Genomic DNA, 17,660 nt, shown 5'->3' on the forward strand with positions numbered 1-17,660 from the left:
GATATCAGTGAGTGCTTAAGAGAGGCCCTCATCTGGCCTTTGGAGAACAGATACTACTGGGATCAGGGAAGACACAAAAGGCTGGTGTGAGAGCTTGGAGAGTGACATGCAAGGCTTTTTTTGAAGGTAGTAAATAAATAACTTTTCAGAAATCAGAATTTAATGAAACATGCTAGTAACACACAGTGCTTGGAAATGGTGATTAAAATGAATTCCAAACAAAGAATTCTCAAAATATTTATGTGGCTTCATAGTGTTATAAAATTGTGATTTTGACATCTTTATGTAGAAGTAAGTGGGAATTGCTTTCATCACTCTGTATGTCAGGAGACAGAATGGAAGACTAGAGAGTACCTGAGAAAATGAGCTGGAACATGACTGGGCTCATACATTCTTAGGAAGGTTATATTATAATCTTACTTGAAGGTCCTCCTGTAGAAAACAGTTGGCACAATGTTCAGAAAGTGGCCCATAACCAGAGAATCTCCCATAGGCAATGATCTCAAGACACAAAGAAATGAATGAAGAAAGTACAATGGATTTTAAGGAATCAATCACATTGTTTACTTTCCAATAGGATTGAGATTTGCTTAGGTATGAAATATGCCCAGTAAGTATTAATTCCAATATTCAAAGAAATGCCGAGTCTCTGGAACTTGACAAGATGATCTTAGATGGATGAGTGATGCCTAGGTGATGGTATGCACCCACTTCTTGGAGACATAGCAATTTTGACTGAACAGGTGATTAAAAAGTGCTGGTGATATATTATAGCAGAGTCAGCAGTAGGGAGCCATGGATTAAAAGATGACCCACAAAGACTTCCTGGCAAAAAGTTTCTACTTGCAAAATCATTTGAAAATCATTGTCTCAGAGAGTATAAAAAGTCAGCAGAAGCTCTGTTGGAACAATCCCGAAGACACAATGGCCAAGCTCATTCTTGCTACAGGTGAGTTGATAATTAGACCTAGACCCTAAGTCTTGCCTGATTCTTTCCTCACAGGATCTGACAAGGAAGCAATTTTGACACTACAACTCTAGGCTTTACCATTCTTCATTTGTCATTCAGACTTTCCTGGCTCTCATAAGTCTGTAGCTGAGAGAATACTTTTGCCTTCACTGATACCACAGGCATGACATTGATGTCTCCCCTTCATTCAATGCTTCTTTTGCTCTTTTTTTTCAACAGTCATTCATTGCCCTGACCTCTTGTTATATCACCATTCTGAAATTCACAATCTGTTTATTTTCATGTAGGTGTTGTGGAACAATTTTTTTCAGAGTTGGTTATCACTAGACTCTGAGATAGAACTCTCCAAGTTTTCTTTGCTCTTCTTTTTTTTAGAATTAATTCACATTCTCCTCCATTGTCCCATGTCATTGATAATTTAAATTGTCACAGGGAGAGACATTCAATCATTTGGGAGTTAGATTTAGGCACTTTAACCCAAGTTGTTCACAATTTACCAGGTGCACTAAACCTGTTTCTGTACACACTTTTCTCAGCTTCAGAACCTTATTCAAGTGAAGACAAGCTCAGTGTGTAAAAGATTCACAGTGGAGATGCTCTAGTTACATGATAATGATTCAACCCCAAAATATCAGCACTCAAGAGGCACAGTCAGAACACTGTGTTGAAGGCCAACCAGGGCTACCTAGTGTGAGACCCTGACTCATTGATCAAAACAGCTCAAACAAAGAGGAAACATCCTCAAACCTAAATTGTTCCTTTGTAGCTAAAAATGTCATATGGAGCAAAACATCTTATGTCCACCAGCAAGTGCTCTTTTTTTGTCTCATTCTTTTTTTTTTTCATTTTTCTTATTAAGAAATTTTCTACTCACTATACCCACATATCCTACCTTGTTCATTCTTCCAGCCCCAGAACCCCCTCCCAAGCCACCCCACATCCTCACATCCCCACATCCCCCAAATCAAGGTCTCCCATGGGGAATCAGCAGAGCCCAGCACACTGAGCCTAGGCAGGTCCAAGCCCCTTCCCACTGCACCAAGGCACCACACCACAGGCACTGGACTCCCAAAAGCCTGCCTATGCACCAGGGACTGATCCTGATCCCCTGCCTGGGTGCCCCCCAAACAGTTTGAGCCAAACAACCATCTTCCATATCCAGAGGGCTTAGTCCAGTCTCATGAGGGCTCCACAGCCACTATTCTACAGTTCATGGGCTTCCACTAGTTTGGCTGATCATCTCTACACATCTTCCCATCATGATCTCATCATCCCCCACCTGCAGAATCCCTCCTCTCTCTCATCAATTGGATTCCCGGAGCTCAGCCTGGTGCCTGGCCATGGATTTCTGCATCTGCCTCCATTAGTCACTGGACAAAGGCTCTATGATGACAGTTAGGGTACTCACTAAACCAGTCACCAGAGTAGATCAGTCCAGTCACCCTCTCCACCAAGGCCAGCAGTCTAAAGCAGGGTCAACCTTGTGGATTCCTGAGAGCCTCCCCAGTACCCTGCATCCTATTCCCATTATGTTCTCATTTTCCTGGTATCTCCCTCCCTGCCCTCCCACTCTGTCCCTGTTCAAGCGCGATTCTCCAATTTCCCTATGTTCTCATCCCCCACTCTTCTCCCTCTGCCACCCCCTTCCACTCCCAGTCCACTTATGTAGAGCTCATCCACTTCTCCTTCACTAGGCCATCCATGGGTCTCTCCTAGGGTCTTTCCCTGTTAGCTAGCTTCTCTGTTGCTGTGGATTATAGTCTGGCCATCCCTTCCCTCACATCTAATATCTACTTATGAGTGAGTACATACCATGTTTGTCCTTCTGAGTCTGGGTTACTTCATTCAGGATGATATTTTCTAGCTTCATCCATTTGCTTGCAAATTTCATGATATCATTGTTTTTTACTGCTGAATAGTACTCCATTTTGTATATGTGTCACATTTCCTTTATTCTTCAGTTGTGGGGCATCTAGGTTGTTTCCAGGTTCTTGCTATTATGAATAATGCTGATATGAACATAATTGAGCATGTGTCCTCCAGCAAGGGCTCTTAACAGATGCTTCCAAATAATGGCCAAGGCTCTAGAAGATATTGAATGATGTACTTGAGATGTATCTTGGCTGGAGGAAGGCTTGACTCATTACAGCTCTGGAAATTGCAATGTGTGTGCTCACTAAGTAGAAATTCTTGTTGGTCATTTCATTTAGTATCACTGTCAGAGGTAGCAGATTTCAAATTTCATAGTAATCAGGACACATAAGATGGAACAGAAGGACATTACTAGGTTTTAAGAACAGGTGTAGATGATTTTGAAAAGCATGATAACTCTGAGGTCCACACCTTGTAAAACGGTAATGTTTCTTTGGTAATGTAATGATATATAGTTAGTAGCACAGGCCACATGAACTGAGAATTTGATCTTTATGATTCTAGCAACTGATTCAGAGAAAATGTGTTTTCTCCCTCTCTAGGTTTGGCCATTGTGCTGAATGCTCAGTTGCGTGAGTTATTGGCAAAAATCTTACTTATATATGTCTCTAATATTTATTAAGTATTCCTAATGCAATCATCTGTCTGTCATGATTCCTTTTAGTATTACTTCCTCATGGTTTATTTAAAAAAGATATTATGAGATAATCTACTTGGGGTAAAAGAAGGGGTTGGCTTTATGGATAGTAGACTCACATCAGCTTTCACTGCTCTCTCCTCTAGTGAGATGTGTTAAGAGCTTGAAACTGTTAAGTTCTGTGTTTTACAGGAATTATGTGTTTGTTTTCTCAAGAGTCTCCAAAGGTTAGCCATAATTTGACTATGAATCTGTACACTTAATGAATAAATGTATAATAATTGATTTGAATAGTTCTGTATAAGTGGTATATGAATAATAATAGCAAGGGGAAGAGGAAAGGCAAAATTGTTAGCAAGTTCCCTGGTATCTAAATGAGGGCATTGTTCTGATAAATTTCCCCAGATTCTGCCTACAAGTTGATGTGCTATTCTCACATATCTACCAAGGTCATGCCTGTCTTGGGGAGTTTCAATTTTGGGTTTATTGACTCCTGCTTGTGTACTCACATAATCTTTAACTTTGGTTGGATGCCAAACAATGAAATCATCATGAAAAATGAAGACGACTTGAAGGAGTACAAAGGTATATATGATCTGAAAACCAGGTAAGAGAAGGGCCAGGTTTGAGATACTTGGTTTGGTACTTGTGTGTCAATAGTTGCCACTTGTCAATGATTCTTTAAATGTAGTTCAGAATCAAAATGTTTGAGTTGGCAATCTGCCTACGTATTTTTCTTGAATGTTAAGTTGAGGCAGACTGGCTACTTTTCTTTGTATCACCTTTGATTTCTGACTATAGTATAGAATAGTTCATGACCCCATTAGTGTATGTGTCATCTGACCTACTTCTACCTTGACAAGGTAAGACTTCTTCTTATTCAATGTCCTTGCACATATTCTTCATACTTCATTAATTTTTGACTACATTTTACCCACTCTTTCTCTTTTTCCCATTTGCTAAAAATAACCATTCTACTTTCATATTCTATGTGTCTGAACATTTTAGTTAGCATTTCAGACCATGTTCTCTTTGTCTATCAACTACCTTTTCACATAATGTAGTGTCCACCTGATTCACAGACAGAGTTGCAAATAGCAGCCTTCCTTCTTTTTATGTTCAAATAGTATTGGGGGGTTTATGTATAGCACACCATTATCCATTCATCCAGTGCCAAATATTTTCTGTGATACCAAGTTATGTTTTGAAAATAATGCTACAGTTCCAGTCAAGTGTTCTCATCCTTTAGGAAGAAAATGATTTTATGTACTTTAAGATATAAACTAAGCAGTGTGGTTGCTGGGTCATATAGCAATTTTATCTTTCTGAAGGATTGACATAGTGCTTTCTTAAGTAACTATACAGTTATATTTCCACCAATGGTGTACAAATGTTTTCTTTATTCACACCCCTGATAAAATTGGATATTTTCATCTTTATTATACTTATTGAGATAGAGTTGAGACATTATCTCAATGTGATTGCAATTTAAATATCTCTCTTTGAAATGTGTTAGGTTGATTGTCATTCACCTGTTAGGTTTCATGTTTTGAGAAATGTCTGTTTAAGAGCTTTGCCTACTTTTTCAGGGATGATTTATTTATTTATTTATTATTTTTATTTATTTATTTATTTTGAGACAGGGTTTCTCTGTGTAGCTTTGCGCCTTTCCTGGGACTCACTTGGCAGCCCAGGCTGGCCTCAAACTCACAGAGATCCTCCTTGCTCTGACTCCCCAGTGATGGGATTAAAGGCATGCGCCACCACCATCCAGCCAATTTATTTCTTAATTTGTAGTTTATTTCATTCCTGGTATATATATTAAAATTAGTTCCTTAACATTGTATAATTTAAAGTATTTTCATCCAGAGTAAATGTCTTCGTGCAGTTGATTTCTCTTTTCCTCCAGATTCATAGAAGAAACTCTTTTCTTCACTTTTTAATAGTAGCCTATACGTTTAGGAATATTTTCAAGCAATGTCACTGCACAGGTGACTCCAATGACTTTTTTATTATTTTCTTACAGGAATTTAGTACATTTAGACCTTAATTCATATCCCTGTTCCACTGTGAGTTGATTTTTTTTTTATGGTGTGAGACTGTGAAACAATTTCTTAAGTGACCTATAGAGAAGACTGATTTTTTAGCAACCTCTTGCTGCAGGATGCGACCACTTACGGCTTGGAATCCATGTGTCAACTGAAAGGAAGCATGCAGTCTTTTACAAATCCTGATGTGATCATTATGACTTCCCCCAGAATGAGTGTCTTTCTTTGTCTCAGGGATTGATTTTTGCATTAGAGGATTTTTTTAAAAAATGGAAAAAGAAATATTAGCTTTCTACTTCAGGAAATAAGAACTGAAGGATGTTAGAATTTAGACAGAACTGATTCCCAGAATCAGAAATTTTGATTTATTGTAATTTTCCTTTTTTTATGAGTCAAGCTCTCATATTCTGCAATTGCATGTTTTAGTTTACCCATAACTATAATGAGGAAAACTCAAGTAGTGACACATTCCTTAGGAATAATCTAAGGTATGATATCTAACTGAAAGTAAACTCATCTAAAGGAATTTCCTTACTTTTTTTCCTTTCATTTTCCTGCATCAAACTAAACTAAAAGTAATCACTGAAATCACTGAAAGTAATCCCTGGCCCTATGTCAGATCAGAGAATCTGATCTCTAAACCTATAACTCTAATGTCTTCTCACAACTGACAATCATTATGGTGGTATTTTATTTGTACTGAAATGTGATTTTAATTGTATGTTAATAAATAAAGTTGCCCTAGGAGTCAGAGCTATTAGAGCCATAGCAAAAGCTGGGTGTTAGTGGTGCACGCCTTTAATCCCAGCACTTGGTAGGCATAGCTAGGTAGATCTCTGTGTGTTCAAGGATAGAGCCAACAGACAGTGAAGAGGCAGTCATGTGGTTGGTTTTTACAACCAATGAGAAGGCAGAACAGAAAGTCTATATAAAGACAAACAGACAGGAAGTAGGTCTCTTTCTGAGAGGTCTCTTGGCTGAAGAGGCTAGCTGCAGCAGGCGGGTAAGGCTCTTAGCTCTGATCTCTTGACTTTCTCCTTTGCATTGGTTCTGTGTTTCTTATTTAATAAGACAGTTGGTTACATCTACAAATCATAATTAATTGGTAGCTAATGTCTTAAAACAACTGTTCCAATGAAGATGTGCACTTTCAACTGAATTTATTTGTATTCTTTTTGTGGAGGTTGAGAAATTAGTAAAGCTAAAATAATCTGTCATTTTATGTCATCAGGAAAACTGTGAGCTAACTGTGGCTCTAAGTTATTGGCACAGAAATGCAGTTAGTACACTATATGAAAAACTTTTATTGAGGACCTAACTTTAAAGACATTTCATTATAAAAATAGAACAAAGAATTTTTGTACAAAAATTTCAAAAGTAATAGAAAACTATACTGGCATGTTTTTTTTCATGGCACCACAGTACTAAATAATATGAGTAATATAGAAATCACACTGATACTTTATATAAAGGAAACCTAAGGTTTCTCTATTTTTCTTTTTCTGTTGTTTCTGAGGAACAAGGAACTGAAAATTCTCCTGGCCATTGGAGGCAGTGAGCTTCAATCTAACCAGTAAATTCTGTACACATGGTTGATTGTTTTTTGCTAGTGTAACCAAGCTATGGCAACACAGTCTCATTCCATTAAATTTATTTTCAGAAAGTTATTAAGAATATCCATTGGGTAAATGAATTAACTAATTTGTTTCACTAGAAACTCAAATAAACATAATGCACTCTTTACAAGGCCATATGTGGCTTTCACAAATTGAAATTTATTTGGGTATTCTGGCCTCTCTCTGAGTGATAGTTACCTACTACAAAGTCCTTGTTTCTCTAAGTAATTAAAAACCTCCAGTCAGAGAAGTTTCATATACTGCTTCTTTCCACCATTTCATGAACTGAATTGAGAGCTCCTGATACAAAAGAAACATGCTTTGATTTAATATAAACTGGGGTATGTTTGAAGACAGTATGTGATTGATTAGCTAGGATGGAAGGCTATTAAAAATGAAATGGTGCCAGTGGCCATATAAGAGGAGCAGCAGGTGGCAATTCAGGTTCAAGGTGTCAGACTACCAGGAGGCAGTTCTCTGATGGTGAATCTCAGATAGGCAAGGCCCCAAGACCACAGAGCCTGGAATATCTTTTGCTGATCTGCTGTGCCTTTACATGTTTGCTGCTGCTATCTTTTTCTGGTATCTGGTATGGTGTGAATGGGTGTGGGAGATCCCCATTGCCTATAATGTAGCAATTTTATCTCATGGAAACATCCTGTTCTACTGTGTATTTTTGACTATGGATTATTTTGAAGATGATTTTTTCCTAAGCTGTACTGTTCTAAATGATAATGTTAAATAAATGATAAACAAAATAATGTTAGTTTAAGTAGAGTTTTGATGATTAAAATATAAGTAAGGAAATTTCACACTGCTACAATATATGAGGAGTATTGAGGAGTGATATCGACTGTGCCTTAGGTTAATGATTAAGAAAAACAATTGAGCCCTGACGACTTCCCTTCTGGACCAGAGGTGAGTGCCTGGGTCCAGCCAGGACCCCATCCCTGGCCACCAGCCACTCCTGAGAGGCCTGCCCAACTTGGCACCAGGTTCTGGCCACCGGGCAGCTCCCCTTCTAGCCCCACCGGGAGGGATCCCCATTTCCAAGCCCCCGGCAGCCCCTGCAGTCTCCGCGCCCTGCCCCCACGCCCATCTGCCCAAGACCCCACCCACTTCCTGAGACTTAGAGACCGGCCCCCAGCTCCCAGCCTGCCCCCGAAGACTTCCCTTCTGGACCAGAGGTGAGTACCCGGGTCCAACCCAGACCCCATCCCTGGCCACCAGCCACCCCGGGAGGACCTGCCCAGCTTGGCGCCGGGTTCTGGCCACCGGGCAGCTCCCCTTCTAGCCCCACCGGGAGGGATCCCCATTTCCAAGCCCCCGGCAGCCCCTGCAGTCTCCGCGCCCTGCCCCCACGCCCATCTGCCCAAGACCCCACCAACTTCCTGAGACTTAGAGATCGGCCCCCAGCTCCCAGCCTGCCCCTGACGACTTCCCTTCTGGACCAGAGGTGAGTGCCTGGGTCCAGCCCGGACCCCATCCCTGGCCACCAGCCACCCTGGGAGGACCTGCCCAGCTTGGCGCCGGGTTCTGGCCACTGGGCAGCTCCCCTTCTAGCCCCACCGGGAGGGATCCCCATTTCCAAGCCCCCGGCAGCCCCTGTAGTCTCCGCGCCCTGCCCCCATGCCCATCTGCCCAAGACCCCACCCACTTCCTGAGACTTAGAGACCGGCCCCCAGCTCCCAGCCTGCCCCTGACGACTTCCCTTCTGGACCAGAGGTGAGTGCCTGGGTCCAGCCCAGACCCCATCCCTGGCCACCAACCACTCCTGAGAGGCCTGCCCAACTTGGCACCAGGTTCTGGCCACCTGGCAGCTCCCCTTCTAGCCCCACCGGGAGGGATCCCCATTTCCAAGCCCCCGGCAGCCCCTGCAGTCTCCGCGCCCTACCCCCACGCCCATCTGCCCAAGACCCCACCCACTTCCTGAGACTTAGAGACCGGCCCCCAGCTCCCAGCCTGCCCCCGAAGACTTCCCTTCTGGACCAGAGGTGAGTACCCGGGTCCAACCCGGACCCCATCCCTGGGCACCAGCCACCCCGGGAGGACCTGCCCAGCTTGGCGCCGGGTTCTGGCCACCGGGCAGCTCCCCTTCTAGCCCCACCGGCAGGGGTCCCCATTTCCAAGCCCCCGGCAGCCCCTGCAGTCTCCGCGCCCTGCCCCCACGCCCATCTGCCCAAGACCCCACCCACTTCCTGAGACTTAGAGACCGGCCCCCAGCTCCCAGCCTGCCCCCGACAACTTCCCTTCTGGACCAGAGGTGAGTGCCTGGGTCCAGTCCGGACCCCATCCCTGGCCACCAGCCACCCCGGGAGGACCTGCCCAGCTTGGCGCCGGGTTCTGGCCACCGGGCAGCTCCCCTTCTAGCCCCACCGGCAGGGGTCCCCATTTCCAAGCCCCCGGCAGCCCCTGCAGTCTCCGCGCCCTGCCCCCACGCCCATCTGCCCAAGACCCCACCCACTTCCTGAGACTTAGAGACCGGCCCCCAGCTCCCAGCCTGCCCCTGACGACTTCCCTTCTGGACCAGAGGTGAGTGCCTGGGTCCAGCCAGGACCCCATCCCTGGCCACCAGCCACTCCTGAGAGGCCTGCCCAACTTGGCACCAGGTTCTGGCCACCGGGCAGCTCCCCTTCTAGCCCCACCGGGAGGGATCCCCATTTCCAAGCCCCCGGCAGCCCCTGCAGTCTCCGCGCCCTGCCCCCACGCCCATCTGCCCAAGACCCCACCCACTTCCTGAGACTTAGAGACCGGCCCCCAGCTCCCAGCCTGTCCCCGACTGCCATTCTGGACCAGAGCTTGCCCCTGACTTCCCTTCTGGACCAAAGAGTTGGACAAGAGAACTCCCTTTTGGACAAGAGAGAGAGTCTTCCTGAGTCTGTCAGATCTTTGTGAAACAAGTCCACTGATAAGACCAAGAAGGAATCACAAGGAGATGGGCAGACGTCAAAGCAGAAGTACATACAGCAAAATGAAGAGCAATACAGCATCACCAGAACCTAGCTCGCCTCCAACATCTAGACCTGAACACCAAAAATTGGAAGAAGCAGAAGAAAGTAGCCTTATGAGTAACTTCATGAAGAAGGTAGAGGCTTGTGTAGAGGAAAAGACAAGAAAATTGGAAGAACGCTGTAAACAACTAGAGGAAAGGGCAAACAAATTAGAAGAAAACAATAAAGCCCTCCAAGAAAATAATAAAGTCCTGGAAGAAAACATTAAAATCCTGGAAGAAAACAATAAAGCACTGAAAGAAAATCATGAAAAAGCAATGAAACAAACAAAGGAAACAGTCCAAGATCTGAAAAGGGAAATTGAAAAAATGAAAAAGACACAAACAGAGGGAATGCTGGAAATAGAAAACCTGAGTAAAAGATCAGGAACTTCGGATGCAAGTATAACCAACAGAATGCAAGAGATGGAAGAGAGGATTTCTGGCATTGAAGATACAGTAGAAGAAATAGTTCCATCAGTCGAAGGAAACACTAAAGCCAACAAAGTCATGAACCAAAATGTCCAAGAAATCTGGGACACCATAAAAAGACTAAACTTACGAATTATAGGGATAGAAGAAGGTGAAGAATACCAACTCAAAGGCACAGAAAATATATTCAACAAAATTATAGAAGAAAACTTTCCCAACTTAAAGAAGGAAATGCCTATGAAGATACAAGAAGCCTATAGAACACCAAACAGACTAGACCCCCAAAAAAAGTCCCCTCGACACATAATAATTAAACAACTAAATGTACAGAATAAAGAAAGAATATTAAGAGCAGCCAAGGAAAAAGGCCAAGTGACCTATAAAGGTAAACCCATCAGAATAACACCCGATTTCTCAATGGAGACTTTGAAAGCCAGAAGGACCTGGACAGATCTAATGCAGACACTAAGAGACCATGGATGTCAGCCCAGACTAATATACCCAGCAAAACTTTCAATCATCATAGACGGAAGGAACAAGACATTCGAAGACAAAGCCAGATTTAAACAATACCTATCCACAAACCCAGCCCTACAGAAAGCACTAGAAGGAAAATTCCAACCGAGGGAAGTCAGATACACACTTGAAAACACAGGCAATAGATAAAGCCACAACAGTAAACCCCAAAGAAGAGAAGTACACACACACTACCACCAAAAATAACAGAGATGAAGAATCACTGGTCATTAATATCCCTTAATATCAACGGACTTAATTCACCTATAAAAAGACATAGACTTACAGAATGGATACGAAAGCAGGACCCATCCTTCTGCTGCATACAAGAAACACATCTCAAATTCAAAGATAGACACTACCTAAGAATAAAAGGCTGGGAAAAGACTTTTCAATCAAATGGTCTTAAGAAGCAAGCAGGGGTAGCCATCCTGATATCCAACAAAATAGACTTCAAACTAAAATCAATCAAAAGAGATCAAGAAGGACATTACATCCTCGTCACAGGAAAGATCGACCAAGATGAAGTTTCAATTCTGAACATATATGCCCCAAACATAAGGGCACCCACATATGTAAAAGAAACATTACTAAAGCTTAAACCACATATAAAACCCCACACATTAATAGTGGGAGATCTCAACACCCCACTTTCACCACTGGACAGATCTCCCAAATCGAAACTTAACAGAGAAATAAAGGACTTAACCGATGTCATGACCCAATTGGACCTAATAGATATCTACAGAACATTCCATCCTAACAAGAAAGAATATACTTTCTTCTCAGCACCCCATGGAACTTTCTCTAAAATCGACCACATACTTGGCCACAAAGCAAATCTCAACAGATACAAAACAATCAGAATAACCTCCTGTGTTCTATCAGATCACCATGGTTTAAAGCTAGATTTCAACAACAACAAAAACTACAGAAAACCTACAACCTCATGGAAACTGAATAATGCTCAACTGAATCACCAATGGGTTAAGGAAGAAATAAAGAAAGAAATTAAAGACTTCCTAGAGATCAATGAAAATGAAGACACCACATACCCAAACTTATGGGACACTATGAAAGCAGTGCTAAGAGGGAAATTCATAGCACTAAATGCCCACATAAAGAAGTTGGAGAAATCGCACACTAGTGAATTAACAGCACATCTGAAAGCTCTAGAACAAGAAGAAGCAAAGTCTCCCAGGAAGAATAGACGCCAGGAAATTATCAAAGTGAGAGGTGAAATTAATAAATTAGAAACTAAGAGAATAATACAAAAAATTAATGAAACAAAGAGTTGGTTCTTTGAGAAAATCAACAAGATAGACAAGCCCTTATCCAAACTAACCAAAAGACAGAGAGAGAGAATCCAAATCAACAAAATCAGAAATGAAAAGGGGGACATAACAACAGACATTGAGGAAATCCAGAGAATTATAAGGTCATATTTCAAAAACCTCTACTCCACAAAACTGGAAAACCTAAAAGAAATGGACACTTTTCTGGATAGATACCACATACCTAAGTTTAATCAAGACCAGATAAACTATTTAAATAGTCCAATAACCCCTAAGGAAATAGAAACAGTCATTAAAGGTCTCCCAACCAAAAAAAGCCCAGGACCAGATGGTTTCAGCACAGAATTCTACCAGATCTTCAAAGAAGAGTTAATACCAATACTCTCTAAATTGTTCCACATAATAGAAACAGAAGGAACATTACCAAACTCCTTCTATGAGGCTACAATTACCCTGATTCCTAAACCAAACAAGGATGCAACAAAGAAAGAGAACTACAGACCGATCTCCCTCATGAACATTGATGCAAAAATACTCAATAAAATACTGGCAAACAGACTCCAAGAACACATCAGAACAATTATCCACCATGATCAAGTAGGCTTCATCCCAGGGATGCAAGGGTGGTTCAACATACGAAAGTCCATTAATGTAATACACCATATAAACAAACTCAAAGAAAAAAACCACATGATCATCTCACTAGATGCAGAAAAGGCATTTGACAAAATCCAACACCCCTTCATGATAAAAGTCTTGGAGCGATCAGGAATACAGGGAACATACCTAAACATAATAAAGGCAATATATAGCAAACCAACAGCCAACATCAAATTAAATGGAGAGAAACTCAAAGCAATTCCACTAAAATCAGGAATGAGACAAGGCTGTCCACTCTCCCCATACTTATTCAATATAGTACTTGAAGTTCTAGCCAGAGCAATAAGACAACATAAGGAGATTAAGGGGATTCAAATTGGAAAGGAAGAAGTCAAGCTTTCCCTATTTGCAGACGACATGATAGTATACTTGAGTGACCCCAAAGATTCCACCCAGGAATTGATAAAGCTTATAAACACCTTCAGCAACATAGCAGGATACAAAATCAACTCAAAAAAATCAGTAGCCCTCCTATATACAATGGACAAAGAAGCTGAGAAGGCAATTAGAGATACATCACCCTTTACAATAGCCAAAAATGACATAAAATACCTTGGGGTAACACTAACCAAGCAAGTGAAGGACCTATATGACAAGAACTTTAAGTCCCTGAAAAAAGAAATTGAAGAAGATCTCAGAAAATGGAAAGATCTCCCATGCTCATGGATAGGCAGGGTTAACATAGTAAAAATGGCAATCTTACCAAAAGCAATTTACAGATTCAATGCAATCCCCATCAAAATACCAACACAATTCTTCACAGATCTGGAAAGAACAATACTCAACTTCATATGGAAAAACAAAAAACCCAGGATAGCTAAAAGAAACCTGTACAATAAAACAACTTCTGGAGGCATCACAATCCCCGACTTCAAGCTCTACTATAGAGCTACAGTAATAAAAACAGCCTGGTATTGGCATAAAAACCGACATGTGGACCAATGGAATCGAATTGAAGACCCTGACATTAACCCACACACCTATGGACATATAATTTTTGACAAAGAAGCCAAAAGTGTACAATGGAAAAAAGAAAGCATCTTCAACAAATGGTGCTGGCATAACTGGATATCAGCGTGTAGAAGGCTGCAAATAGATCCATATCTGTCACCGTGCACAAAACTTAAGTCCAAGTGGATCAAAGACCTCAACATAAATCCAGCTACTCTGAACCTGCTAGAAGAAAAAGTAGGAAATAGTCTTGAACACCTTGGCATAGGAGATCACTTCCTAAATATAACACCAGTAGCGCAGACACTGAGACAAACAATCAATCAATGGGACCTCTTGAAACTGAGAAGCTTTTGTAGAGCAAAGGATACGGTCAACAAGGCAAAGCGACAGCCTACAGAATGGGAAAAGATCTTCACCAACCCCACATCTGACAGAGGACTGATATCCAGAATATATAAGGAACTCAAGAAATTAGACATCAAAAGGACCAACAGTCCAATTGAGAAATGGGCTTTAGAACTAAACAGAGAATTCTCAACAGAGGAATCCCAAATGGCTGAAAGACATTTAAGGAATTGCTCAACTTCCCTAATCATCAGGGAAATGCAAATCAAGACAACTCTGAGTACCACCTTACGCCTGTCAGAGTGGCTAAGATCAAAAACACTGAAGACACTTTATGCTGGAGAGGATGTGGAACTAGGGGAACTCTCCTCCACTGCTGGTGGGAATGCAAGGTTGTACAACCACTTTGGAAATCAATATGGCGCTTTCTTAGAAAATTGGGAATCAATCTCCCCCAAGATCCAGCTATACCACTCCTGGGCATATACCCAAGGAATGCTCAATCATACCACAAGAGCACTTGCTCAGCTATGTTCATATCAGCATTGTTTGTAATAGCCAAAACCTGGAAACAACCTAGATGCCCTTCAACTGAAGAATGGATAAATAAATTGTGGCACATATACACAATGGAATACTACTCAGCAGAGAAAAACAATGACATCATGAGGTTTGCAGGCAAATGGATGGATCTAGAAAAAAAAATCTAGAGTGAGGTAACCCAGACTCAGAAAGACAAATATGGTATGTACTCACTCATAGGAAGATGCTAGATGTGGAACAAGGATGACTAGACTGCTACTCACATCACCAGTGAGGCTACCTGGAAAACGGGACCCCAAAAAAAGACACGGAGAAATGGACAAGATCTACATGAATAGCCTGGTCATGAATGGGAACAATGAAGGGCGACATTCGAGGGAAAGAGTGGGAGATCCTAGCTGGATCAAGAAAAGAGAGGGAGAACAAGGAATAGGAGACCATGGTAAATGAAGACCACATGAGAAGGTGAGAAGAGGAGGAAGCAGAGAGCTAGGGAGGCCCACGGAGATCCTCAAAGATACCCCCTCAAAAGACTGCTGGCAATGGTCGCGAGACGGCAGGAACTGACCTACTCTGGTGATGGGATGGCCAGACACCCAAATAGTGGTGCCATAAACCCCATCCAAGGACTGAGGAATCTGAAGGCAGACATCCACGGCTGGGCCCCTGGTGGAGCACTGGGAGTCTAATTAGTGAGTAATAAGAGGATTTATATGAGCGAGAATTGTTGAAGCCAAGGTTGGATAAAGCACCGGGACAAATAACCAAATGAATGGAAGCACAGGATCTATGAACCAAAGGCTGAGGGGCCCCCAACTGGATCAGGCCACCTGAACGGGTGAGACAGTCAGTTGCCTTGATCTGTTTGGGAGGCAGCTGTGCATTGGTGCCAGGTCCTGGGCTCGTTGCATGAGTTGGCTGTTTGAATCCTGGGACTTATGCAGGGACACTTGGCTCGGTCTGGGATGGGGAATGGACCTGCCTGGACTGAGTCTACCAGGTCAACCCCGGTCCTCGGGGGAGACCTTGATCTGGAGGAGGTGGGAATGGGGGGTGGGCTGGGGGGAGGGGTGGGCGAGAGGGGGAGAACAGGGGATTCTGTGGCTATTATGTTGAACTGAATGGTGTTGTAAAATAATAATAATAATAATAATAATAATAATAATAATAATAAAAGAAAAAGAAAAACAATTGAGTCCCAGTTAGCCTAGCTAGCTTAAATTCTTGTTTTAAAATCTGAACATATTGGCTTTATTTAATTTGTTTTATTTTTCATTAAGAGATTTTCTATTCATGTTATATACCACTCACCGATCCCCCTGTCCTGCCTCCTCTCACCCCTAGCCTTCCCCGCCCCCAAAAAACCCCTTTCCCACCTCCTCCAAGGCAAGGTCTCCCATAGGGAGGCAGCAGAGCCTGGTACATTGAGTTGAGGCAGGTCCAAGCCCCTCCTTTCTACACTGAGGCTGTGCAAAGTGTCTCAGCATAGGCACTAGGCTCCAAAAAGCCGGCCATGCACTAGGAACAGCTCCCGATCCCACTGCCTGGGGGCCCCTAAACAGTTCAAGCTAAACAACTATCTGTTACCCAGATGACCTACTCGAGTACCATTGGGGCTCCTCAGCTATTGGTCCACAGTTCATGTGTTTCCACTAGTTTGGCTAGTTTTCTCTGTACTTTTTCCAGTCATGGTTTGATATCCCTTGCTCATAGAATCCCTCCTCTCTCTCATCAATTGGACTCCTGGAGCTCCACCTGGGGCTTGGCCGTGGATCTCTGCATCTGCTTCCATCAGTCACTGGATGAGGGTTCTATGATGACAGTTAGGGTATTCAGCCATCCAATCACCAGAGCAGGCCAGCTCAGGCACCCTCTCGACTATTGCCAGTAGTCTATAGGGGAGGCATCCTTGTGGAATCCTGGGAACCCTCCTAGCACTCCACTTCTCCTTATTCCCATGGCATCTTCATTTATCATGGTATCTCTTTCCTTGCTCTCCCACTTTGTTCCCATTCTTGCTCGAACCTCCCATTCCCCTAAGCTCTCATGCCCCATCCCTTGTCCTCCATTACCCTCCTTCACCCCCGGTTTGCTCATGTAGATCTCATACATTTCTCCATCAATGGGCAACCCAGGAAGCTTCCTAGGGTCTTCCTTATTAGCTAGCCTCCATTGAGCCATGGGTTCCACTCTGGTTATCCTTTGCTTTATATCTAGTATCCACCTATTAGTGAGTCCATACCAAGTTTGTCTTTCTGAGTCTGGGTTACCTCACTCAGGATATTTTCTAGTTCCATTCATTTGCCTGCAAACCTCATTATGTCATTGTTTTTTACTGCTGAGTAGTACTCCATTGTGTATATGTACCACATTTTATTTATCCATTCTTCAGTTGAGGGACATCTAGGTTGTTTCCAGGTTCTGGCTATTACAAATAATGCTGCTATGAATATAGTTGAGTATGTGTTCTTGTGGTATGATTGAGCATTCCTTGGGTATATGCCCAAGAGTGGTATAGCTGGGTCTTGAGGGAGGTTGATTCCCAGTTTTCTAAGATACCACCATACTGATTTCCAAAGTGGCTGTACAAGCTTGCATTCCCACCAACAATGGAGGAGTGTTCTCCTTGCTCCACATTCTCTCCAACATGAGCTGTCTTCAATATTTTTGATCTTAGCCATTATGAGGAGTGTAAGATGGTATCTCAGTGTCATTTTGATTTG

At 42.6% G+C, this 17,660-nt stretch overlaps 1 protein-coding gene across 1 annotated transcript in view; it reads left to right on the forward strand.

Moving 5' to 3' along the window:
• Positions 1-924: 924 nt before the first annotated feature.
• LOC102918678 (chitinase-like protein 3) overlaps positions 925-17,660 on the forward strand; it is a 38,889-nt gene continuing 22,153 nt past the window's right edge. The window contains exons 1-4 of the mRNA XM_042280278.2: positions 925-949; positions 3,445-3,474; positions 3,945-4,146; positions 7,104-7,160. Of these exons, the coding sequence (XP_042136212.2) occupies positions 925-949; positions 3,445-3,474; positions 3,945-4,146; positions 7,104-7,160 (314 nt within the window). The remainder of the gene's footprint in view (positions 950-3,444; positions 3,475-3,944; positions 4,147-7,103; positions 7,161-17,660) is intronic.

The sequence above is a fragment of the Peromyscus maniculatus genome, chromosome 6, assembly GCF_049852395.1.
Source record: "Peromyscus maniculatus bairdii isolate BWxNUB_F1_BW_parent chromosome 6, HU_Pman_BW_mat_3.1, whole genome shotgun sequence".
Classification (NCBI taxonomy): domain Eukaryota; kingdom Metazoa; phylum Chordata; class Mammalia; order Rodentia; family Cricetidae; genus Peromyscus; species Peromyscus maniculatus.